The 26,864-nt window shown below is 34.3% G+C and overlaps 2 protein-coding genes across 2 annotated transcripts in view; one reads left to right on the top strand and one right to left on the bottom strand.

The window, feature by feature from the left end:
* Positions 1-7,125, bottom strand: part of LOC112026555 (eukaryotic translation initiation factor 2 subunit beta) — a 15,271-nt gene extending 8,146 nt beyond the window's left edge. The window contains exons 1-5 of the mRNA XM_065768595.1: positions 7,069-7,125; positions 6,485-6,593; positions 6,322-6,377; positions 6,169-6,223; positions 5,981-6,072 (exon numbers count right to left, since the gene is read on the bottom strand). Coding sequence (XP_065624667.1) covers positions 5,981-6,072; positions 6,169-6,223; positions 6,322-6,377; positions 6,485-6,593; positions 7,069-7,125 — 369 coding nt within the window. The remainder of the gene's footprint in view (positions 1-5,980; positions 6,073-6,168; positions 6,224-6,321; positions 6,378-6,484; positions 6,594-7,068) is intronic.
* An 11,019-nt stretch (positions 7,126-18,144) lies between these two features.
* On the top strand, positions 18,145-26,105 carry LOC112040237 (kinesin-like protein KIN-5C). Its single transcript, XM_024073132.2, has 23 exons — positions 18,145-18,423; positions 18,549-18,678; positions 19,441-19,599; positions 19,710-20,059; positions 20,147-20,285; positions 20,407-20,504; positions 20,600-20,756; positions 20,979-21,048; positions 21,170-21,246; positions 21,627-21,680; positions 21,772-21,852; positions 21,933-22,044; positions 22,122-22,208; positions 22,294-22,469; positions 22,630-22,791; positions 22,955-23,062; positions 23,438-23,596; positions 23,674-23,757; positions 23,862-24,067; positions 24,153-24,254; positions 24,454-24,563; positions 25,203-25,354; positions 25,568-26,105. Exons 1-23 carry the CDS (start codon positions 18,365-18,367, stop codon positions 25,763-25,765), a joined length of 3,030 nt encoding a protein of 1,009 aa, XP_023928900.1. The 5' UTR covers positions 18,145-18,364; the 3' UTR covers positions 25,766-26,105.
* Positions 26,106-26,864: the final 759 nt, after the last annotated feature.

Here is a 26,864-nt window from a genome sequence, read left to right as displayed (position 1 = left end):
TTAACATTGCATACAATAATTTCTTTTTCTTTTATTTGCTCGGTATGGTATGCATACCTAATCCCCATACGACCTCAAAGAGCAAAAAAAGAAAAAAAAGAAAAAGAAAACCATGATAAAATCAAATCATGTAAACCTGTATATAAAAAACTTTGGGATTTGGAGGGAAAAGGAGAGAAGAGCATAAGTGACTTGCTTTAAGTAATGTCATGTGTATTGATTTGCTTTAGAGCAATTTTCATGAGTTATAGCAATTCAGATAACAATCTACTATTCTAATTATACTATTTTCACTTGGGACCTGAGCAATGTCAAGTGTTCAGTGAATTTTATATTACATGAAGTATATTAACCAGAATGAAAAAGTTCTAGATATGACATTTCCATCATATTCTCCCAATTCTCAACAATCAGATTTTTATTCAAAAATAATTAATGTAATTTTACTTAACAAAAATTTCTCAGAATATACCCAAAAAAACAAATGGAAAACCTCTTTATATTCTTAAATTTTTACACAAACTTCCATTCAAAAAGAAAGCAGATAAGATAATAATGCTATAAATAAAACAACACAACCATGAACTATCCAGCCTAAACTCCAATTTATTCTCAAATTCCAATTCCTACAATGCTCCAATGTGCACCCTACAAAATCTCACATTTCTCAGCATGCCATTAGTGCACAGATTTCCAAAGCCCACAACCAGGGAATAATCACCCAAACTAATGGCCTGATTAGAGCAGTCTCAAACTTAAAGGTCTCCACAAAACCATCTCACAATACTAAAATCCTTGGCCTAAATCATATACAACCAGCCCCAAGTTGAATTTCTAAATTAAAAAGCTAAACAAGCAAGTACGGTCTCGATTTCCAAGTTTCCACCAAGCCTTTAGCCTTGACCAATTTTATGTCCAGCTTATAGTAAAATCCGTCCTAATTACTATAAATCTCATTTTAGGAGTTCTATGGAAGTTTCCAAAACCTCAAGATCCAGATTCCAATACTATTTTCCAATGTTACCGAATACTCATGATTGTAAGGTATAAACCCCACTTCAATAAACCCATGAAACTTAAACACAAAACTATCAAGCTCATCGTTAAGCATCATATATGTACCCACAAAACATGCCATTATTTTTTTTTTTTTTTTTCAAAGATTAAATCACAAATTTTGGTCCCTCGGATAACCTCCCCTCCCCCTCCCCCCTTTTTGGTGCGGTTTGATGACCCTTAGTCAATGGACAAAAATTACACTCTAAGTCTCTAATCATCATAACAAAACTCAATAACATCAATAAAAACTAATACACACCCAAATCTTTTAAACTCAAATCTTCAACCTTCCAGATGAATCTAAACCTGATTCGATAACAACCCTTAACTTTCCTCAGAGTTTCCAACCCCAACATAGCTTTAAACATGTTTCAAATAGTGTTTATAAGTGCCATGGCCTCCATAGCCCCTTTACCCAATATTCAATTTCAACCTCAGTTAGTAATAACGCATACACTACTCGTATGTACGTAATTTGGAAAGAAACTTGCGTTTGCCTTTCAGTTTCCAAATGAACAGTAATATTCACATCTATTTGAAAGCTAAAGTATCATTAGCATTTATTACTGCTAACGTTATAATCGCAGTTTGAATACACATTTGAACTTTGCAAGATACACGGCACTAAAAGATTTGGATATACCATGGGAACAAAATATTAAAGCGAACCACTTCAATATAGAAATAGTCAAAAACTGTAGTTTATAACTACAAACAAAAAACAAAAACAAAAGCTGCCAAATCTCATTTACTTTATACCAAATTAACATCCCCTATTTACATCCTCCTCATTAAGTCTATTATATTTATTATTATAAAGTATATTTACTTGTAATTTCTTTGTACATTTTACTTACACCTATGGAATGAGTAGTAATTTTTTTGTATAGAAATTAGAATTAATATATTAGAGACAAATAATAAGCTTAACTTTATTTTTTTTAGTGCAAAAGTAAGCTTCAACTAAAATAGATAATTAGTGTGTGTTTGGATACTAAATGAAAAATTAAAATTATTTTACTATTTAGCTTATTTTTGCTACTATCCATGAGTCCTATTGCACTTTTTGATACTATTCATGGGCTCCGCTGTATAATATCAACTAACTTTTATCTTTATCTGCAGTACTTTTAGCAATAAGTTTTCAGTTTCAGCAAATAAGCGGTATCCAAACAAACCATTAGCAAACAATTGAATGAGTTTATTATATTATTTTTATTTATTTGATATCATATATTTTGGATCTTTGAATAAGTAGAACAATATTTGATTATTTTTTTTTTTTTTTTTTTATACAAGATAGAAATTCTATTATAACATAATCTAAGTGTATATGTATGTAAAACTCTTTTTTGGAGACTTAAATCCCAGCCCTTACACCCCCACACCGCACAAGCACTTATATTTGTGGAGTGGAATGTAGTGATCATCACACCAAAGGTAGACTGGTCATCAAATAGCCCACGGCCCACAGCCCGACCTAGAAACCCGATGGCCCACTAGGCTAATGGGCGGCCGGCCCGTGTTATTGAGGCCCATGGGTAGCCCACTAGCCTAGTGGGTCAGGCCGTGAGCTAGTTTTTATACCCATAGGTACCCGGTGGGCTAGCCCAGTAGCCCAACTTGTTGCCCAACTCATTAGCCTAACCCGTTGGCCCAGCCCAAACCCCAACAACTCATAATTTTTTTTTTTTTTTGATAAGTCAATAACTCATAATGTATAACAAAAATATATAGGAAGTGTATGAAGGATTGATCCTGAGATATTATAGTGGAATTTCTTAAGAGAACTCCCTCAACCACTAAGACACTCAAAGTAATTGTGCCAAACTTAGTTTACTAAATATATATTTTTCTAGTAGTCTAGCAAATTTGAATTAATCATTTGACATTTTTTTTTATTAAAGATAAAAATAAAAAACTATTTAAAGCCTTAATAAAAAAAATTAAATAAGTTTCCATCAACAAAACAAAAAATTAAATAGATTTGACTGTAAAAAAATTTGTAATTAAGTATTAAATTCTTTAATTCTTTCATTTTAAAAAATAGATTGATTATTCCTTTATAAAAAATTGATTCTTTACTTATAAAAATAATAAAATAAGATACTAACACAAGCCTATGGGTGGCCATTAGGCCTAACCCGATAGCCCACCTCGCTAAAGACCAAATGGGCATTGCCCATGAGTAGGGTCATAGGCTGAGGTTTTCTCTTTCGGCCCAGTCCAACCTGACCCGTTAACTAGTTAATAGCCCATTGTGCCCATGGGCCAAGTAAAAATGGGTCGGGCCGGCCCGACTCGGCCCATTGACAACCCTTAGATGGGCAGTGATAATATTTAATAGTTGATACAACTTAGTTTGATTATTATTTTTAGGATGAATATTAGTGAGTTAATATATTCTAATATTCATGATTATTATTATTTTTTTTTATCTCCAAAAAAGTATATAGCCGTATTTTTTTGCCGAAATTTTGAAACGTCTTTTCTTGAAAGTTACCTAATTATGTCCGTCCGTAAATTATATATCTTACCATACACGTACCGTATTTTACTAACTATGATTACAACAACATTGCAAAGCCCATATCAAAACAACAAAAAATCCCAAGTCTAAAGTAAACCCATCCATAAAAGCCAAGCTTAATAACATTAGCATATTTATTTTCACAGATTAAAACCCATGTCTGGAATTCAAAACAAAACCGATCTTCCCCTTCTAAATATATCATCAAACACACAACAACTTGGCCCCAACTAAACCGTGCTTTCAAAACTCTCAAAACCCCATATCTTTATTTGTCAATTTTGAACGTAAACAAAACCCACACACAAAAACAAGACATCCAAACAAACCTTAAAAAGAAAAAAAATATATATATATATATACATATCAATAAAAACTCGATCTAATTCATAGACAATAACTTAATCCAAAGTTGTAATTGAAACAAACTTAGAATTTTAGTTTTATTTTTTATTTTTTATTTTTTTACCTTTGTTTGTTGTAGTAGCTGAACCAAGCAAGAAAATACTTTGTTTGTCGGTGAGTTCGTGGCGGCTGGTGGTGGTGGTGATGGTTTTAAGAGTGGCGGCCAAGTAAGTGAGAAATTTGTGACGACTAGTTGAGAAAGCAGAGATTTTTTAACGGACGAAACGAGGAACTTAGACTTGTTTGGGCTGGTATATATAAAATATTTTTGAATTTTTCTACACAATGTTTTGATATTTTTACTATTGGCCCAAGTTTGACTCTGTTTAGTTATGGTTTATTGTTGAAAATTAAAAACTAAAAATTAAAAGTATTGTAACAAAATAATTTCTAATTATATGAATAGTACTGTAATACCTATTTTAAAATTATTTTACTAAAAAAATTCATACAGATCTTATAAATAATACACAAAACCATTAAAAACACTAAACGTGTTTTCGTCGTTATCCAAACGTGCACGTATTGAAATTTGAAACTTGATTTTATATATTTATTTGAGTTATGTTAATATTATTTTTTTACTTTGGGCCCAAGTTTGAGGTTGCCGTCTTTAAGAGGGATTGAACCCTTTTTTTTTTTTAATTACATCTGGTTGGCTGGAGCAAAATTATCAAATCTAAAGAAGAGGGTGGTTTGGGTAAACAAGAGGCTAGGGCGAGGAACATTGCCCTCCTTGCTAAGCTTAATTGGAGGCTTTACCAGGAAAAAGACTCGCTATGGGGCAAAGTTGTGCTTAATAAATATTGTTCCTCTGGCCGGCGTAATTCTAAGGATCCTGACAAGGTGCCTTGTTCTTCCATTTGGACGGCTATCAAGGCTAGGTTCCCTGTATTTGAAAAAGGTATTTGCTGGAATGTGGGGTCTAACTCCAATCTGAAGTTCTGGGAGGATAAATGGGTTAAGGGGTATACGGTAAGGGAACTAATTGAGGGGCCCCTTACTCAACATGAAGCTGAGTTATCCATCTCTGATATGTTCCATTTGGGGAGTTAGTGTTGGGATAAAATTTCTTTTGATTTACCTGCTGTAATCCGGGAACAAATCCGGGCCACTACTATGCAACTCTTTGGTGATAAAGAGGATACTTTGGCATGGAAATATTCTAAGGATGGTGAGTTCAGTTCTGCTTTAGCTTATATTTTGGCTAACTCTGAGAGCGCTAGTCCTCAACCCTTTACGGGTAAGTGGCTATGGAAGTTGGACACACTTCCAAAAATCAAGCATTTTATATGGCTGTGCTTCCATAACAGCATACCAGTTAGACAAGTTCTAAATGCTCCTGTTAGCAACCCACTGGAGAATGAAAAAATATAGCAAAAGACTTTTAGCCTCAAGAAGATGAGTCCTAAGCACCAACAGTGAAGTAAATTGAAGGGCAGTAACCAAAAGGCATGCATGAAACTAGCCATTTTGATAAAATTCAAGGACAAGCCACAACAAAACTCAGGCACTATACTAACAACACAACCCCCAACCCCCCAAAAAAAGGGAACCATCAAGATACAGCTATCCCAACACCATCAGTGACACCTCAAAGGATCCATAAACCAGTGGCCCTGCTGTGCAGGTCAACAGCCTAAAAGACACACAACTCCTTGAGTTTCAATCATGTGCATGCTGCCGTATTCTCAAAGGCACTAAGAAAACAATTACTCATATTCTGAAGTAAGCTTTCTAAGGTATATATTCTAAAGAGAGGTCTCTCAAAACCACAAGTACAAACCTCAAAAACTAACAATGATTAACACAATGTGATTGGGTACAAATGGTCTTATATCAGGCATCCATAGAGTTAATGAATAAAAATGAAGAAGTAACAAATAAAATAAATTAATCATCCACTGAATATAAAACACAGAAAACATAACTATGATAATATTAACTTCAAAAGAGAACTCATGCAACATAAAAAAAATAGTATACCTCCTCGTATTCATAATCACGGTCAGTTCCTTCCCAAGGATAACGTGCACGTAGTTCAATTCCTTCTCGTTCTTCATCCTCAACGACATGATCTAAATGGGGAAAACATAAAATCTCAATGGTTCTAACGGATAAATCACATTAAAAAAATTACATTAAAAAAAAAAAAACCAACAACAACATATTACCATCCAAATCTTCCCCTGCATCCCCACTCTCATCATTCAAGGAACTGGTTTCCACCTACAAAGATACCAAGCATCTGAAGTTATTGCTGCTAGCAATGTACAGATAAACACAGAAAGACATATTTGTTCACTATAGATATCAAGACTGCTTACTGGCTTCTTCTTCTTCTTTTTCAAACCAGAGAAAGTACTTTCAAGTCCATCAGAAACTGCAAGGAAAGGATTAAGCCTATAGCTACGTAACGCATGTAATAGCGAACTCACATAAAATTAAATAAACAACATTTAAAAATTAACAGTTAATGAAGTTAAATACCTTCCAAGTTTTCAGTCTTCACAGCCAAATTGTCTACAGGATCATCAGCAGGGTCCTGAATCACAACCTTCTTCTTCTTCTTCTTTTTAGTAGGATCAAATGGGGCAATCTGCTATCAATGAATTCATTAAGAAATATAATGTGACGCTGTAGTCAAGAAAACATCTCAGGTAGTCCTAAATGTCAATAAATGCATCAAGATGTTGCCTGTATAAGGTTTATCCATATATGTATATCTTTTTTGACATCTGAATATAAGAAAAATGACTATTTACTAAACTTGACCTCAGCTAAATGCTGCATCGACATCAGATGAAGATTCTATAAGTCTCAGTAACCAAACACCACCGTTAACTTTTTTGGTTAGTAATTAATTTCTCTTTTAAAAAAAGGCGCAAAAATGACGCAATCCTTATAACAAGGGAATTATACAAGAGAAGACAGTTTAACACTAAAATCTAACCAGACAACAATTTAATCACCTCAAACAGTTTGTTTTAACTTTTAACTAATAGTCTAAATCCTACCCCACAGAAATTAAGGGGGAGAAGGTACGGGCATGTAAAAGTAACGAATAAACTTACATCTGCCACTTTGTCCTTTACATCATTGGGAACAACATTGGGAACATCATCTGCCATGATTTCTATAGAGCAAGAAAAACTAAATTAGTATATAATGCACCAAAACAAAATAAGGGAAACAAAAACAACGGCACAAAGCCCATTGAAGATGCTACAAAAGAGAGATGGACTCAATCCCTGTTATAAAGTTGTATCATCAAAATCCAGTTTCAGTATAACATTGCATACATAATTTCTTTTTCTTTTATTTGCTCGGTATGGTATGCATACCTAATCCCCATACGACCTCAAAGAGCAAAAAAAGAAAAAAAGAAAAAGAAAACCATGATAAAATCAAATCATGTAACCTGTTTATAAAAAACTTTGGGAGTTTGGAGGGAAAAGGAGAGAAGAGCATAAGTGACTTGCTTTAAGTAATGTCATGTGTATTGATTTGCTTTAGAGCAATTTTCATGAGTTATAGCAATTCAGATAACAATCTACTATTCTAATTATACTATTTTCACTTGGGACCTGAGCAATGTCAAGTGTTCAGTGAATTTTATATTACATGAAGTATATTAACCAGAATGAAAAAGTTCTAGATATGACATTTCCATCATATTCTCCCAATTCTCAACAATCAGATTTTTATTCAAAAATAATTAATGTAATTTTACTTAACAAAAATTTCTCAGAATATACCCAAAAAAACAAATGGAAAACCTCTTTATATTCTTAAATTTTTACACAAACTTCCATTAAAAAAGAAAGCAGATAAGATAATAATGCTATAAATAAAACAACACAACCATGAACTATCCAGCCTAAACTCTAATTTATGCTCAAATTCCAATTCCTACAATGCTCCAATGTGCACCCTACAAAATCTCACATTTCTCAGCATGCCATTAGTGCACAGATTTCCAAAGCCCACAACCAGGGAATAATCACCCAAACTAATGGCCTGATTAGAGCAGTCTCAAACTTAAAGGTCTCCACAAAACCATCTCACAATACTAAAATCCTTGGCCTAAATCATATACAACCAGCCCCAAGTTGAATTTCTAAATTACAAAGCTAAACAAGCAAGTACGGTCTCGATTTCCAAGTTTCCACCAAGCCTTTGGCCTTGACCAATTTTATGTCCAGCTTATAGTAAAATCCGTCCTAATTACTATAAATCTCATTTTAGGAGTTCTATGGAAGTTCCCAAAACCTCAAGATCCAAATTCCAATACCATTTTCCAATGTTACTGAATACTCATGAATGTAAGGTATAAACCCCACTTCAATAAACCCATGAAACTTAAACACAAAACTATCAAGCTCATCGTCAAGCTCAAGCATCATATTTGTACCCACAAAACATGCCATTAAATTTTAATTTTTTTTTTTCAAAGATTCAAATCGCAAATTTTGGTCCCTCAGATAACCTCCCCCTCCCCCTCCCCCCTTTTTGGTGCGGTTTGATGACCCTTAATCAATGGACAAAAATTACACTCTAATCATCATAACAAAACTCAATAACATCAATAAAAACTAATACACACCCAAGTCTTTTAAACTAAAATCTTTAACCTCCCAATTGAATCTAAAACCTGATTCGATAACAACCCTTAACTTTCCTCAGAGTTTCCAACCCCAACATAGCTTTAAACATGTTTCAAATAGTGTTTATAAGTGCCATGGCCTCCATAGCCCCTTTACCCAATATTCAATTTCAACCTCAGTTAGTAATAACGCATAGAGTACTCGTATGTACGTAATTTGGAAAGAAACTTGCGTTTGCCTTTCAGTTTCCAAATGAACAGTAATATTCACATCTATTTGAAAGCTAAAGTATCATTAGCATTTATTACTGCTAACGTTATAATCGGCAATTTCAATACACATTTGAACTTTGCAAGATACACGGCACTAAAAGATTTGGATATACCATGGGAACAAAATATTAAAGCGAACCACTTCAATATAGAAATAGTCAAAAACTGTAGTTTATAACTACAAACAAAAAACAAAAAACAAAAACAAAAGCTGCCAAATCTCATTTACGTTATACCAAATTAACATCCCCTATTTACATCCTCCTCATTAAGTCTATTATATTTATTATTATAAAGTATATTTACTTGTAATTTCTTTGTACATTTTACACCTATGGAATGAGTAGTAATTTTTTTGTATAGAAATTAGAATTAATATATTAGAGACAAATAATAAGCAAGCTTAACTTTTATTTTTTTTAGGGCAAAAGTAAGCTTTAACTAAGGCTGCGTTTGTTATGGGTGAAAATGATTTCAGGAAATCATTTTTCGTAAAATAGGCTGTTTGGTTGGTTTTGAAAATAACATTTTCCGGAAATCAATTTCCTTTGATTGTGTAAAATATGGCTTTGACCCGGAAATGGTTTTACAGTTTTATTTTCCCTTCAAACCATTTCCGGAAAACGCAAAAGAGGGAGAGAACGAGAGAAAGAAGAAAGAAGGAGAGCTCGCCATCGCACCGGTCCGACGATCGCATCGGTCTCGTGCCGATCCTCGATCTCGCCATCGCACCCCGCCATTGCCTCCGCTTGATCTCGCGATCTAGCCTTCGATCTCGTGATCTCGCCTTCGATCTCGCACCGGTGAACCCAGAAGCCGTCGCCGATCGAACTCCGAGCACCGCGCCGATTGAACCCAGAAGCCGTCGCCTTCGATCATCTTTGATGCGAACCCAGAACCCAGAAGCGTCTGACCGGATTTGATATTTTTTTTCTTTGGTTTTGTTTTTGCTTTTGATTGCCTTGCTGTGATTTTGAAAATTTTTGTGATAAAATTTGTTTGGATTGTGAGAAAATGGCTGAAAAATTGTGAAAAAATTGTAGGAAAATAGTGTTTTCAGAATAGAACCAAATACATGAAAATATTTTCTACACACAATTTTCATAATGCAACAAAACACTTGAAGCTATTTTCCTTTCCTGAAAATAGCATTACCAGAAAATAGTCTATTTTCCAGAAATTATTTTACGCGAACCAAACGGACCCTAAAATAGACAATTAGTGTATGTTTGGATACTAATGAAAAATTAAAATTATTTTACTATTCAGCTTATTTTTTGTACTATTCATAGGTCCTATTGCACTTTTTGGTACTATTCATAGGCTTTGTTGTACAATATCAACTAATTTTTACCTTTATTTACAGTACTTTCAGCACTCTCTCTCTCTCTCTCTCTCTCTCTCTCTTTCTCTCTCTCTCTCTCTCATGATGGAGCTATGAGGGGAGATACAAATCATAAAGCACCTATTAATGTGAATATTGAATGAAAAATATCCCATTTCATTCGAAATAAACATATTTCATGGTTCGAATTAAATATTACAAATGATAATTTAAAATCAAATTATGAAAGAGATACAAATCATAAAACAACCCACCTATTAATGTGAATATTAAATGAAAAATATCCCCGTTCATTCAAAATAAATATATTTCATGTTTTGAATTAAATATTACAAATTATAATTTAAAATTGTTAATCATCCCTTAATATTTCATCAAATTATATATGTTTCATCCGAAACCAACCAAGTCGTGCAAGTATCTCTCACCGCACATGGTTAGCTACAATACCATTCACAAGAACAACCTTCATATTGGATCCGTTTTGATTGAACTTATTGTTGCTGAAATTGAAAACTGAAAACTGAAAACACTGTAGCAAAATAATTTTTAAATGTGTAAATAGTATCGTGTGACTCATTTTTAATATTTTTTAGTGCGTGAACAGTGTTAAACAGTGCATGAACAATGTTTTTTGTCCCCTAAACAGTAAAATCATGTGATTTTACTGTTCACTGGCCGGGAAAAAAAAAAAAAAAGGAAAAACTCAACCGTGGACGCACACTGAAAACGCAGAGGCCAAACGCCCTCATTATCAATTAGCACTTGCATTTGTTCTCTTGAATGCAATGGTGCCGGATACACGCATACACAATCCAATTTTCCATCCCTAAGAGCATTCACATCAGCTCATGCATTATACACATCTATTTTTACACTAAAAACTTACTTTTTCTATTTTACACATTCATTTTTACAAAACACCCACATCAGTTTATCTATTATACCCCTTCTTTTAATTAAATAATCAATTTTATCCATTTTTTTATTATATTCTCAACTACCATCGGTTAAATACGCGGGTCACTCTTTTTCTTCTCATTTTGTCTGATTTCTTGTTCTCTCTCCACAGCCATCTCTCTACTCTACCAATCTCCATACCCACCAATCACTCTCCCTCACAGCTCCGGCCCACTCTCTCCCTCACAGATCCGTCTCCCTCACAGCTCCGCCCCACTCTCTCCCTCACAGCTCCGTCCCCTCACAGCTCCGGCCCAGATCCATCTCCCTCACAGCTCCGTCTCCCTCACAGCTCCGGCCAACTCTCTCCCTCACAGATCCGTCTCCCTCACAGCTCCGTCTCCCTCACAGCTCCGGCCAACTCTCTCCCTCACAGATCCGTCTCCCTCACAGCTCCGGCCCACTCTCTCCCTTACAGATCCGGCCCAGATCCGTCTCCCTCACAGCTCCGGCCAACTCTCTCCCTCACAGATCCGTCTCCCTCACAGCTCCGGCCCACTCTCTCCTTCACAGATCCGGCCCAGATCCGTCTCCCTCGTGTTTGTGTGTATCTGAGAAAAAAGAAGAAGATGAGAAGTGGTGTAGTTACTGAGGATCTTGAGCACGGAGAAGAGAGAGAAAAAAGGAGCGAAAAAAATTAATAAAATAATCAATACACGAGCTACAGTAACCGTGTAAATTTACACGGTTACTGTAGCTCGTGTATAGATATACACAGTTTTAGACATTTTTAGAAAGACTGATGCAGTGTAGTTTTGAGCCAAAATGGGTAAAAACAACTTTTTTTTCTATTTTACATGATTTTCCATTGACTGGTGCGAATGCTCTAACTGTGTCAAACATGGCAATGGATGGGCCAACATCATGAACCGAGGCACACCCCATGTAATCCTCTAGTCCAAAATCATGTTGCATGACATTGGATTGATCAATCACAGGGTCCTCAAAGACTGACATGAAGGATGTTCTCAGTGAAGATGATGCTGTCAAGCTAGGGTTTTCAATGGCCTTGCACATAAGGAAGTTGAGAAGTGTTTGTTGCTGTTCTTAGAGTTTGCAAATGCCATATAGGTTTTTTGAGCCAGCTCCCATAGCTTTTCTCCTCCTTTGATGAGATGGGTGTTGAGGATGGCAAAGTGGTAGAATCCTGGAAATTTAATGGTTATTCTACTAGTTATGTCCAACATACACAGATCATGAATCATATTCAGGGGGATTTGGATGCTAGCCATTTCAAATGAAAGTAGGGAGATTCAATTATGCAGTAAATTTTTTTAAGTGACATGGTATTAGATACATATTGAGATTTATATTAAATTTGAATCATGAAATTGATTTATTTTAAATTGAAACGATCTTTTTCCAAGATTTAGAACTCAATATACATCAAGGAAATTAATGTTCATTTTGGCTATCTAGAACCACATTATAGCAAATTCATTGTCTATCATCCGGATAAAGGCTGTTAGATGATGGATTTAGAAGCAAAAAAAATTATAAATGAGTTTTTGTCCAAATGTAAATGACTCAATGCCACTAAACCATCAAACTGTTGACTACTTTTGCAGTTTGAATGAGGAATAGGCAATGTAATTTACACACTAGATTTGTAGATATTGACTGACTTGTGATGGGGGTCTTACCAAAATGGTGATTGGAAAGAGCTGGATCAAGAATGGAACGACAATCAGTGAGAGTCACCACCCCATACTTCTTTCGTTGATTATCAAGTCGACGTTTAGAGCTATATGCAGCAATCAATCCGGCAGCTACCAATGCCCCACATAGCTTGATCCCTCTTGATTTGCATCCCTGCAAAAAATAATTTTAGCCCTATTTAAATACCAAGATTAATAATCCCATCTAAGTGACTAAGCGCTTCTTCTAAATAAATGGTCAAGTAGTCTTATTACTTATCTAATAATAGCAGTACAGTTTGTTCTTCTAGTTCAAGCTTTTTAAGAGTTATGTGCATGCATAAATCAACTTACAGCAAGAATTTTCTCGGTCTCATTTTGGTTCATTTGTAGCCTCACCACCTGAGACGATCTAGGTGACCTTGTGTCTTTAAATTTCAGATTTGTGAGCCTTAGAGAACTGACAGAGTAACTAAGCATGTCCACCTCACGTGACCACAAAGGCTTCTTAACCTTCCCATTAGGAATAAGATCCTCAATTTTCAAACTAACCTCCCCTTTATTATTTCCCATTTCATTGACTAACCCTCCTCCAACTTCTTCACTCATCAACTCCAGCAACTCTCTCAGCAGTGACACTGCGGTGGTGCGGTCACAAGCTGAAACGTGAAGCCGGAACACCACAACATACTTTGTACTAGGAAGAGCATATGTGGTTGCAAAGAACAAGTCATTTGTGTTAGTACATGTACGGTTATTATTAGGACTACTAGTACTAGACCATGTATTTTGGTTAGTTCATGTTCTAGGATTAAATGGAAGGGTGAGATAGAGTGGTTAGTAGGAATGGAAAGGCTTACTATGATACTAAAAGTTGATGGGATAGTTAATGATTTTACTTGAACAAATGGAGTAGGAGACGTGACGAAAGAGATTGTGTTTGAAGTAGTGTTGGAATTGAGTCCAGACTTGAGAATTGGGTGTGAGTTTTTGAGTTTGTGCATTGCAGTTTGGAGATGTGAAATGTTTGGGGCTTTGGAGGAAAGGAGAGCAAGTACGGCTATGCCTGTGCCACCAGGCACCGCTTGGCACCAGCTATACTCGGTGCCACCAACTGGTCTGCCCTTGGGCTCGACACTTTGGGTATTGAGCCTCTCAATAGACATGTTAGCAGGGAAAAATAAGTGTCGGCCAGTTAAGGGCCCGTTTGTTTGTGTTTTCAAACAACATTTTTTAGTTTTTAAACAGCATTTTACGCATTTCAATACACTTTTTCACCCACACGTATTTCAAAAAACTACAAACAACAATTTTCAAACTACTCTACCAAACGCCCCCTAAGTCTTTGTGTTGCCTCTCCAAGTGGAATATATAGGCAATTGTGGAGGTTATAACAAGCTTAGGATACAACATTTTTTACAAACTTTTCTTGCAATTACTAATTTATTTTGTTGCCATCACGCATAAATAAAAACAGTGCGGTTGCAAAATCAACTTTAAAATTGGGTCTCATAACACTATTCACACATTTAAAAATTATTTTGTTACAATGTTTTCAGTTTCCAGTTTTCAGCAATAAGCGGTATCCAAATAGACCCTAAGTCTATTTTGATTTCTTCTTAAATATAATTGATGGTGTCAAGAGAAAACAAAACAACAATATAAACAGGACCTTGAATGAGGCAATGAAAGAAATATTGGAATCTTTCTCTAATCTCTACAATTTGATTGTGTCCTTATAAATAGGGAAATGCCTAGTACACATCCCTTAATGCACACATAGTACACATTACTCTCCAAAAATAAAGAAAACTGTGACTTCTTTGAAGTTCAAAACCGTGACTTAAGAGTCAGTTTTCCTTGTTTTTGAAAGAGTGTATATATTATATGCGCAAGTGTGCGTAATAGATACTTTTATTTGAAATATACGGTCATCACTACATGTGGTACTGTATATTCTAGAATTGTACGTGCAATAAAAATGTCGTTATGTGACTTATGTCACGATCCATGGGCTACTATATAGTATATAGTTTCACAGTTTGAACATTGACCCATACTGACCAAATTAATCGAACGCAGTCTGTGTGCACTTTGCACCATGTGCCATTTAGTTCATGGCTTCTTTATAAAGTAAATAATGACTGGCACTGTGAATGGTAGTATTTCCTGATTTATGTACAAGGTAGCAATTTTTCAAAAGTGAACAAAATATTCATCCCAATCATGATGAGAACCATATTTGGTCTATCACAACTTTGATCGATGCATATACCTACCTTGTGTGGTTGGTTGGTTATGAAGTAATTAAATGCTAGATCATGATTTCATTTTTTTCTTTTGAGATTTTTCTGTCTCAAACAATGAAGTAAATGAGTGATTCTATTTTTTTCTTAAAAAAAAAAGAGTGATTCTTTTTTTTTTTGAGGGAAAAAAAAAAGTAATTCTATTTCTAAATGTATATCTATAATATTAGAAATGACAAAATTTAGGTACAATGCCTTATGTATTGTTCCTTTTCCTACTTAAGATTGAGCCATATGACTACTTAACTAAAAATATATTTCCAAGCCACAAAGAAAAATTCACACGACAGAATTTTAAGAGGGGAATCTAAGGAACAGTACTTAAGTACTGTACCTAAGTCTTATAGTGCACAAGGTAGCAATTTTTCAGAAGTGAACAAAATATTCATCCCAATCATGATGAGAACCATATTTGATCTAGCACAACTTTATAGCTATATGCATTGGTCATGATGAGAACCATATTTGGTCTATAACAACTTTGATCTATGCATATACCTACCTTGTGTGGTTGGTTGGTTGGTTGTGAAGTAATTAAATGCTAGATCATGATTTCATTTTTTTCTTTTGAGATTTTTCTGTCTTAAACAATGAAGTAAATCAGTGATTCTATTTATTTTTTTCTAAAAAAAAAAAGAGTGATTCTTTTTTTTGATGGAAAAAAAAAGAGTGATTCTATTTCTAAATATATATCTACAATATTAGAAATGATAAAATTTAGGTACAATACCTTATGTACTGTTCCTTTTCCTACTTAAAATTGAGCCATGTGGCTACTTAACTAAAAATATATTTCCAGGCCACAAAGAAAAATTCACATGGCAGAATTTTAAGGGGGAATCTAAGGAACAGTACTTAAGTACTGTACCTAAGTCTTATGGTGCACAAGGTAGCAATTTTTCAGAAGTGAACAAAATATTCATCCCACTCATGATGAGAACCATATTTGATCTATCACAACTTTATAGGTATATGCATTGATCATGATGATAACCATATTTGGTCTATAACAACTTTGATCTATGCATATACCTACCTTGTGTGGTTGAATGGTTGTGAAGTAATTAAATGCTAGATCATGATTTCATTTTTTTCTTTTGAGATTTTTCTGTCTCAAACAATGAAGTAAATGAGTGATTCTATTTTTTTCTAAAAAAAAAAAAGAGTGATTCTTTTTTTTTTGATGGAAAAAAAAAGAGTGATTCTATTTCTAAATGTATATCTATAATATTAGAAATGACAAAATTAGGTACAATACTTTATGTGCTGTTCCTTTTCCCACTTAAGGTTGAGCCATGTGGCGTCTTAACTAAAAATATACTTCCAGGCCACAAGGAAAAATTCACATGGTAGAATTTTAAAAAGGAAACCTAAGGAACAACACTTAAGTACTGTACTTAAGTATTGCCCTATTAGAAATGGCTTCATCTCATGCATTTAGTGTCAGATTGTTTTGAAAGGTCCAAAATAACCTTACAAAGAAACTATAAAAAAAGATCAACAAATTAGGCTAAAATAATAGAGAGAAATCTTAAAAACCCTAACATTTTATTTAAGATTTACGATAGAATTCCAATTCATTCAAACTACATAAACTGTTTGTAATTTTAACTTTTTAAAGATATAATATTAAATTTTTTTTTGAAAGTCCCTAAAAACTTATAAATTGTTTGTGAAAACTAAGTATTATATATAGATATGATAAATTTGAGCATATGACACCCGCTTAATGATAATTTAATTATTATTTTTAGGCTAAGACACAAATTTTACTAGTTAACTTAACAGAAAAAAAAAAAAACATAATATTAATATTATTAATTCCCAACAATAAGCTAGACACACAAAGCCTATTAGAAAATTCAAAAGGTGAAACCGCAAATTGTTGATCATAAACATGCTCAAAATGACCCTAAAAAAGGTAGATAACTACAACAAATTGTACTAAGAAAAACAAAATAACATGTATTAATTCTATAAATTAACCAGACTGGATATTCCAATTATCAGAAAAGGTTTGATCTAATTAAATTTCGAAGTAATTCCAAACTATCATGCTCTCAGAGGCGATTTCACTGCCTTTTTCTTCTCCCAAAAAAAAAAAAAATACTGGCTTTTACATACAAGATTTGCATAAAAATGTTAACTAACATATCCTTTTGCTTAATTATGCGATTATTTTGTCTTGATTCAAGCAATGATATGTGTCTTTCCTTCTCTCCCTCTCTCTCTCTATAGAATTTTTTGCCTTCACCAAGTTTTGTCAGATCAAAGATCAAAGCATTTTAATTGATGTTCATTAGACAATCATACAAAATTGTTGAATTTGACTATCATATTTGAATGTGTTCTCTCAAGGAGAATGGTATCACTCTTTCTAAAAAAAAGAAAAAAAAGAAAAAAAAGAGAGAATGGTATCACTTATTGCAAATATTTATGTATCATAGTTGGTAGGTTGAGCTTGACATATATAGAAAGCCCTACATGCTGTTAAGTGTATTTTCAACATATGGACCTACATATGTTGTCCGCTCATGATGATCGCTTTCTATCATCAAATCAAAATATTAATTAGTTTTTTGTGTAAACATAAATCAAATCCTAAATCTCCTATTCGATAATATTGAGCTAATTAGAACTTACAGATGATTTTTCCTCTAGTGGTTAGGCTATGACTAAGCAATATCTTAAAAAAAGAGAAATACTTGGGTCGTGAGGGTCGGATCTTTTTTTAAGCTGGGTCGAATAGTAGATTGGGTTTTTTATTTATTTATTTTTGTTGAGAAGAAGTAGATTGGGTTTCTATCCAACATAATTTTTAAAAAGAGACCAGCCCAGTTTCACAGCCCATATCAAACGAAATCCAAAAATTAAAAAGGGTTAAAATAGGCATTACGGAAAACAACAAGGGGTAATATAGTAAACATGGTTAAACAGTATCGAGACCGTCCAGATCCGCAATCCTAAACGTAGAGCCGTCGATATTCACCAAACAGAGAGAGAGAGAGCGGCTCACGAAAATTCAAATATCAAAAGTTGTCAAGCCCGCTCTATTCCCAAATTATTTCAGAGAGCAAGTGAAACAAAGACAGAGTGAGAGAGAGACACACACAAATACATTCAAAAAAACAAATAAATAAAAAAAACCAAAGAGACAATAGCGAAGAACCATTTCGCATCTCTGTGATTTTCACTGTCCGATCTCTCTTTCTCTCTCTCTACCTTCTCGTCGCGGATCCAAAAATGTCCGGTCGCCACGAGAAAGAGAAAGGCGTTAACGTTCAGGTCCTTCTTCGTTGCAGGTACTAGGGCTTGTGTATGTGTGTGTGTGTGTGTGTGTGTTTTTTTTTTTTTTTTTTTCTTTCTGAATCCGTTGAATCAGGATTTTGATTTTGATTTTTTCTTTTGTTTGTTTGGTTTGTGACAGGCCGTTTAGCGACGAAGAGTTGCGGACTAATGCGCCGCAGGTTGTTAGTTGCAATGAGTACAGTAGAGAAGTGTCCGTGTCTCAAAACATTGCCGGCAAACATATCGATAGGATTTTCACTTTCGATAAGGTACTACTACTTCATTCTTTTTCTTTAATATATGTTGGATTTTTTGAGATTGGTGAGAAAATTGTATGAACTCTTTTCAGGAGGGTTAAAAGTGTGGTGAGTAGATTTTCACAAATGGGGTATTGGGTTTTACTTGGATTTTGATGTTTTGGCATTTGGGTGTTTGTTTTCAAAGTGTGGTTCAATATTTACTTATAATTGTTTGTTTGGTTGTTACTTTCAAGAATTAAGGTTCAAAGATTAATTAGTTGTTAATAGGGGATTCTTTGGTTTCACATTATTTCAAGGTAATCTAATGTAAGGGCTATATACATAAAACTTCAACAGATTAGGGTAAAATGAGTAGGTAAAGAGGTATGTTCTTGTTAAGTACTTTTTGTTCACGAAAAGGGTCCTCTTCGTTTGTCTTTGAAATGGAAAATGTCCATTTAATGGTTGAGATTTAGTTTTTAGGATTTTAATGGTGTGCATCGTGTCTCGTCATCTAAAATAAGTATTCATTCCTTGGCGTAGTTGGAATGGAATTTTAAATGATGTTCCACCATGTACACCTTTACATCCTAACCCTGAAATGGAAAGGACAAGGGAGTCCTTTAATTTGAATGAACACGAATATATATGTCACCAAGAGCCTTGTAGCTTAACGGCATTGGCACATTGTCCAATTCTCTATAGAGGCAGGAGAACTTGAGTTTGAATCTCCCTTCCCCACTTAATGTTAGAAAAAATAAATGCTAAGATTTTGTTTGTGGTAATATGTAGGTTTTTGGTCCCTCAGCTCAGCAAAGAGATCTTTATGATCAAGCAGTGATTCCAATAGTACATGAAGTTTTAGAAGGCTTCAATTGTACCATATTTGCATACGGTCAAACAGGTACTGGGAAAACATACACGATGGAAGGTGAATGCAAGAGGTCAAAGGTATGATACTTGTGGTACTAAATTATTTGGGTTTGTGTTGATGTTTGTATATCTGTTCATGCATAAATCAGAAAACAATAATCTGATGATGTCATCTGACATTGTGACAGAGTGGACCGAAAGGAGAATTGCCTCCAGAAGCTGGAGTTATACCTAGGGCTGTTAAGCAGATATTTGATACTCTTGAGGGCCAGAATGCAGAATACAGTGTAAAAGTTACTTTTTTGGAACTGTACAACGAGGAGATTACTGATTTGCTTGCCCCTGAGGAACTTTCAAGAGTTGCTTTGGAGGAAAAGCAAAAAAAGCAGTTGCCTCTGATGGAGGATGGGAAAGGTGGAGTTCTTGTAAGAGGTTTGGAGGAGGAAATTGTGACTAGTGCTAGTGAGATTTTCACTCTTCTAGAAAGAGGGTCTGCAAAACGTCGAACTGCAGAAACATTACTAAACAAGCAGTCAAGGTAATTTTCCTTTTTAAATGGTAATTTTCATGCTTAGAATGGTTTTGAAGTTTCCCCATGTAATTCAACATCTGTTTTTAATTTCAGTCGGTCACATTCTCTGTTTTCAATCACTATACACATCAAGGAAGCAACACCGGAAGGTGAAGAACTAATTAAATGTGGCAAGCTGAACTTGGTAGATTTAGCAGGGTCGGAAAATATATCTCGTTCTGGTGCTCGGGAGGTAGGCACACTTAGATTTATGACACTATTTTATTTGCTGCTTTTGTATTCACATTTAGGGTTACCTAATTAAATTTTCTGCTGACATTTTTAAAATTTTATTTGTTGTCATAATTTATCAGGGTCGTGCTAGAGAAGCTGGAGAAATCAACAAAAGTTTACTGACTTTGGGAAGAGTCATTAATGCTCTAGTAGAGCATCTTGGCCATATCCCATACAGGTTTGCTCTTTATTATTATCATTTTAAAAGTTATATAACCAATGCCCCTATCTCATTTCTGATGAATTCTTGTTACATTTTGAACTGGAATTTAGGGATAGCAAGCTTACACGTTTACTTCGTGATTCACTGGGAGGAAGAACCAAGACGTGCATTATAGCCACAGTTTCACCTGCTGTCCATTGTCTGGAGGAAACATTAAGTACACTGGATTATGCACATAGGGCAAAAAATATTAAAAACAAGCCTGAGGTTAGTTTTTTGACCTTTGACACGTTAAGATGTCTTTTTGGGCAGGTTCAGAATTTCATGAAAATTTTTGTTTTCTGATTTTCACGAATTAGATGTCTTCTCAGTGTTTGGTTAGGATATTTAGTGCATGTATTCTTTTCTTTGTGGGGTTTCTTTCCCCCTCCCTTTTGCCATGTAGTCAATCTGTATAGGGCGTTCATTCTTTGTTTTTGTTACTTTCAGATTAACCAAAAGATGATGAAGTCAACTCTAATCAAGGACCTTTATGGTGAAATTGAGCGCCTGAAGGCAGGTGAGATAGTTTGGATGTTTTTAGTTGGTGAATTAGTGTATTTGCAGGCAATTACATGTGCCATGTGAAATCTATGGTGGCTTGTATCCTTCCTGTTTTTCAACATTTGATTTTTGTTCAGAGGTCTATGCAACCCGTGAAAAAAATGGTGTCTATATTCCAAAGGAACGATACTATCAGGAGGAGAGTGAAAAGAAGGTACAGTATTCTCCCCCAAATTTTTTCTTTGTGCTTTTACTTATTTACATACCTTATGACCAAGATTCCTATGCATCATTTGGCTTTTGATTCCATTTTTTGAAAGTGGTATTCATTTAATGCTGTTGTGAATGTGGTATTGATGTTTGGTCAATTTCAATTTTCTTTTGCCTAAAAGGGGTTTTTTTGGAGGCAGCTTGGGAGTGTGTGTGTTGGGGGGGGGGTTGAGATTGATTGTCCGTATTTGACCTCTGAAGCAAGCACTGGATACATATACTGTTTAAGATGTTCACCTTATTTATTCTCTTTTCATGAATTTCCCAATGCCAACGGGTCTCTTATGTTGCCTTTCATTAATGTGTTCTTTTTGTTGTGCTTAGGCTATGGCAGATCAGATTGAACAAATGGGGATTATGCTAGAAACCCATCAAAAGGTTTGTTCATGTGACAATTTTTTCTAGAGTATGTTTACATATTTTGTGACGTTTCTATTCACTTATTACATATTTTTCATGTCACAAACAGCAACTAGAGGACTTGCAAGGTAAATATAATGTCCAAATTCGGCAATGCTCTGATTTGAGCAATAAACTTGAAGCCACTGAGGTCAGTTACCTTCTTATGTTGTTGTAGATGCTTTTGAATTTTTGAGTTGATATTATTATGACAAGTAAAAAACCACACAGAAAACCTTGAATCAAACCAGCACATTGCTTGCCAACACTGAGGAAGAACTCAAGAAATGTCGGTATACTCTGAGGGAGAAAGATTTTATTATCTCTGAACAGAGAAAAGCAGGTATTCTCAAATTTATCTCTTTGTAGTGTTTTGATTAAATCTTGTGTATTCATATTGTTGCTTGATGTTTGAAACAGAAAATGCACTGGCTCATCAAGCTTGTGTCTTAAGATCTGACTTGGAGAAAGCTCTTGAGGATAATGCTTCATTGTTTTCAAAAATTGGTATGGAGTCCAAAGTTAGCTATAAGCTTTGAATTGTATTTTTTGCAACTGAAACCTGCTTTCTGATGTGATACTTACTATATAGGAAGAGAAGACAGACTGAATGCTGATAACAGATTGGTGGTAACCAATTTCCAAGCTGAGCTTGCCCAAAAAATTGGTTCTCTTTGCAACTTGGTGGCAACTTCAACATCTAAGCAGCAAGAACACCTTCTTTGTGTTGAGAAACTTTGTCATTCTTTTACAGGAACACATGATAAGGTATTGAATGATAAATGCATCATCATTAAATTTTATTGTTTTTACCTGATTGTTTCTCTGTTTTTAAAATTATGTTATTTTTTTTAGTATGGTAGTATTGGCTAGTCACATTATTGAGTTCCTTTCATCTTTGATTTAGTCACCTTGTCCTTGCCTTCAGGGTTTTATGGATGTCAGGAAGAAAGTTACAGGTTTAAGGACTTTGTATATATCTCATATTGAGGCGTTGCAAAATGTTGTGCGTTTGCACAAGGCAAGCTCTAATGCTGGACTAGAGGAAATTTCATCTCTGACTGCTTCTAATGCACATTCTATTGAACAAGTAGGTAGCAACAAATTGAGTTTCCTTGTGTTTTATTATCCACTATTCTACCTCATTTGTTGGTTTTTATTTTAGTTTAGTCTCTTGTGTGAGTGTGTGTGGCTTTTACTCCTTTTAATTTTTATATTATGGGTTTTGCTGAATTTTTCTGTTTGTTAATCAGTTTCTAGCATCAGAGTCTGGTAAAGCAGATTCGATATTCAATGATGTTCAGAGTACTCTATCAAATAACCAGGGAGAATTGGCACTTTTTGCTAGGGAACTGCGGCAGGTTTGTCCCTTGATATTTACACTCAATGATGTATCTTCTTTTTTTATTTTTATTTTTTTTATACATGCACCCAGACCTATGACCTCACCCTTCGCTTTGCACTTACAAGGGTAGGAAGTGCCATTTGAACTAGAGTTCTTTGGTGCTTTGTTAGAATAATGGTTAAATTATTAAATTCACAATTTTCTAATAGTTTAACCTTTTGGGACAAGTAGTAATTTAATTTAAGTGTTTTGCTTTTGAATCTTTTTATAGGTTTTGGATTAATGGATAAATTGGAAGACTGTTTTATTATTCCTCTTCTATTTTTGGATTGAATTATTCAACTTTTTTACTTAATATATTATTTTCTTTTGTTGTTTTTGAATTGAATAGAGATTTAATGTTAGTATTGAGCAAACAACGGAAATTTCTAATTACACTCAAGGAGTTCTGCAAAAACTTGTGGAAGAATCAACAAGGCTTGAAAATTATGCACTGCAAGCTGATGAAGTTCAAATGAAGAGCATTGCTGAGTTTCAGAAGGCTTATGAGGTATGAAAAAGATTTTATTGCACAGATAATGTAGTTTTTTGTGTAATTATCTGACATGTTGAGCTGATATTTTGCAGGAGCAGTCAAAATCTGATGCAGAGAAGCTTATAGCTGATGTAACCAATTTAGTCTCTGATCACATTCGTCGTCAGAAAGAGCTGGTCTGTTTTGTGCGCATGTGCACACTTCTTTTTTTCTAAATTTTTATTGACATATCTGTTTTTATGTAAGTTTTCAAAATTTTTATTAATAGTTGAGCTGACAGGTCGACACAAGACTGGTTGATCTTAGAGAAAGTGCTATGGCAAACAAGACATTCTTGGATGGACATGTTTCATCGATGGAAGGCATTACAACAGATGCAAAAAGGAAATGGCAGGCATTTTCTACACAAGCAGAAAGTGATGCCAAAGATAGTGCTGATTACTCTGCTGCAAAACATTGCCATATGGAGGAACTCATTCAGCAATGGTAAGTTTGGATCAATTTGTTGCTCTTACTCTTGATTAATGTTATGTATCCCTTCTTTGATTTTATCATTCTCTATTTGGCTTAGTGTAAATACTGCTGAATCGGCTTTCAAGCACTTAAAAAGGACACACGAGTCTGTGAATAAGATGGGCAACGAACATGTTTCAACTATGGCATCAATTATCAGGTCAGTGGTTAATAAGTTTTATCGAACACCTTTTTCTCCCTTGTATATTAATGGGATCATGGGGAAGAAAAGCATTTCCTTCTGATACATTACTTTATTAATGTTTATTTTTGAGTTTTGACAACTATTTCTAACTAAATCAAATGGTTGCATTCTTATTTTCTACTTTATGAATTTAATTTATAATGCATTAATACAGGAATGCTTCTGATGGCAACGAGCAGCATGATGTTGAGATTAGTTCTGCACGGGTTGCAGCTGAGCAAGATGTGTCAAAGAATAGCGAGGATCTTCTTCAGCATCTCAATAGTGAGTATTATGCACTCAAAACCTAATTATGACACTTCTGGTCCTACATGTCCACTGAATCATTTTGAGGTGCTTTAAATTAGTTTGAGTGAAGCTTTATATAGACACACATTTGCAATTCATGTAGGATTTCCTGTTAAATCATATGAATAAATGTGAGAAATTCACTGAGCAAAATATTTTGCACTCCATTTATATAGTTTGAATCTGGTTGAGACAAGTGGATAAATTGAATGAGTTGCACTTTCTTCAATGTGTCATAGTTATTGAGCTAATGTTATATTATGTATTTTATGGTGTTCTTTTTTAAAACATATTTATGTTATTATGGTTTTCTAGCTGGCTAACTTTTCATTCCTGTTTGGAATCTGGGATGTCTTGATCTTGAAACTTAAATATGTGGAATGTGTGAAAAGTGGGCAAATTGAACAGTTTTGAAATTCATAAACACATTTTTGGTCTAAAAGTAACAAAATGTAGTTAATTTTCAGCATGTTTGAATTGGCTTAGTTATTTGTGTGCAGATTTTCTTATAGATAATAAGCATCGGTAATTCTTGGTGGCCATTGTAATTATTATTGCTGTTATATTTTGTCTTGAGACTAGAAATTGATGTTTTCTTCGTGGATGTTGCTACAGGTGTATCTGAGCAGGAGCAAGGATCTATATCTGGAATCTTTGAGATTGTGAAAGCCCACACAAATAGCCTTCAAAGTTTTAGGGAGGATCACTCTGGCCAAGCAGTATCTATTGAAGAGAAGGCTCGGGAGACTTTCCAGCAACGATATATGGTAGGTTGATTAATATTTCACAGCTGGGGATGTTGAATTGTATTTCTGCCAAAGGATGTTAATGTGCTGTTATTGGCTTTGTTTCTCTCTATTGAGAGCATTGAAATTGCCTAGTGAATGTCCACAAATCATTATTTTAGAACTGATGTGATAAACGTTAGTTGTTGGCCTCTATAAGATACAGTTGACTAATGATATTTAAATAATGTGCAGGACTATGAGCCTAGTGGCACAACACCAGCAAGAAGTGAGTCAGATGTTCCAAGTAAGGTAACCATTGAGTCACTTCGAGCCATGCCAATGGAAACCCTTCTTGAGGAATTCAGGGAAAACCATTCATATGACTCATTTGATGTGAAGGAATTGAAACCTTCGCTTATACCACGCTCACCCCTTACCCAACTGAATTAAAAATGGTGCAGTTTTAGCTTATTTGTATGCGTTATGGAATGAAATATGTATTTGTATTATGCTTGTATACATTGTTGTCGTACGAATATGATAATTGTAAGAATGCAGCAATCAGCAGAGGGTGGTAGGAGGGTGTAATGGCCAAGTCCGGTAAAGAGTAAGAGTAAATCCTATCTTGGGATTTAGCAACTTGTAGCTCAAAAAAAAAAAGGAATGTATATTGATGCAAAGATTGGTACATGATTAGAATTTATTCCCAAGGTACCGTACTGCTCAGCAATTTGCTGTGTAATGTAAGACCATTTTTGTTTACTTAATAGTGAAAATTGAATATTTGTTATCCACTTGTTTTTTTTTTTTCTCCTCTTGAATGTAACAATATTGTCCAAGTACAATTCTAAATGAGATGATTTTGTTCATTCTCTTTATTTGCCGAAATAGCTTGATCTAGTAGCCGACCTTGATAGGAGCAAGTCCTGCATTATGTACTCCATTAATCCTAAATTGACCGTTCCCTTGAAAAAATTCAATCTTGTAAGGTATCTAATGGCTAGAGATCTTGACAAAATTCAAGCACTTGGTAAATTTTCGGACCATTTGGCGTGAGTATTTGGGGTTCAAGTTTCTCCTTCTATGGGGAAAAAAGAGAGGAAAAAAAAAAAGAAGCAAAAACAAAAATTGTCTTATATTTCCCATCTTAGCTTGTTTGTTCATGTTAAAAATTTATGTAAATTTCATTTAATGTAATGTCGCTTAAATAAAATATTATTAATTTTTTAAAATGACCCTCTTGAATTTAAACTCTTAATTTTTTTTTTTCATTTAATGTAAGTTAAAAAAAAAAAATGTTTTTATTGATCTTTCATTAACTTTTTTCACAATTAAGGTGATATGTTGATGTTGCATTAATAAAAAATTGTCATCTTAAAAAATTGTGAAAAGAAGTTTTTTTTTTTTTTTTTAAAATAATTTTTGTTTCTCTAAAACTCTTAACATTACTTTTTATTTTCTTTTAAATTAGACAAACATTTTGGATATCACAAAATGAGCCGAATGAAGTATATAGGATCTGTTTGGATAACACTTATTGTTGCTGAAA

Source organism: Quercus suber, unplaced genomic scaffold (assembly GCF_002906115.3).
Source record: "Quercus suber isolate HL8 unplaced genomic scaffold, Cork oak 2.0 scaffold_969, whole genome shotgun sequence".
NCBI lineage: Eukaryota > Viridiplantae > Streptophyta > Magnoliopsida > Fagales > Fagaceae > Quercus > Quercus suber.
This window is presented reverse-complemented; position numbering and strand designations above follow the sequence as displayed.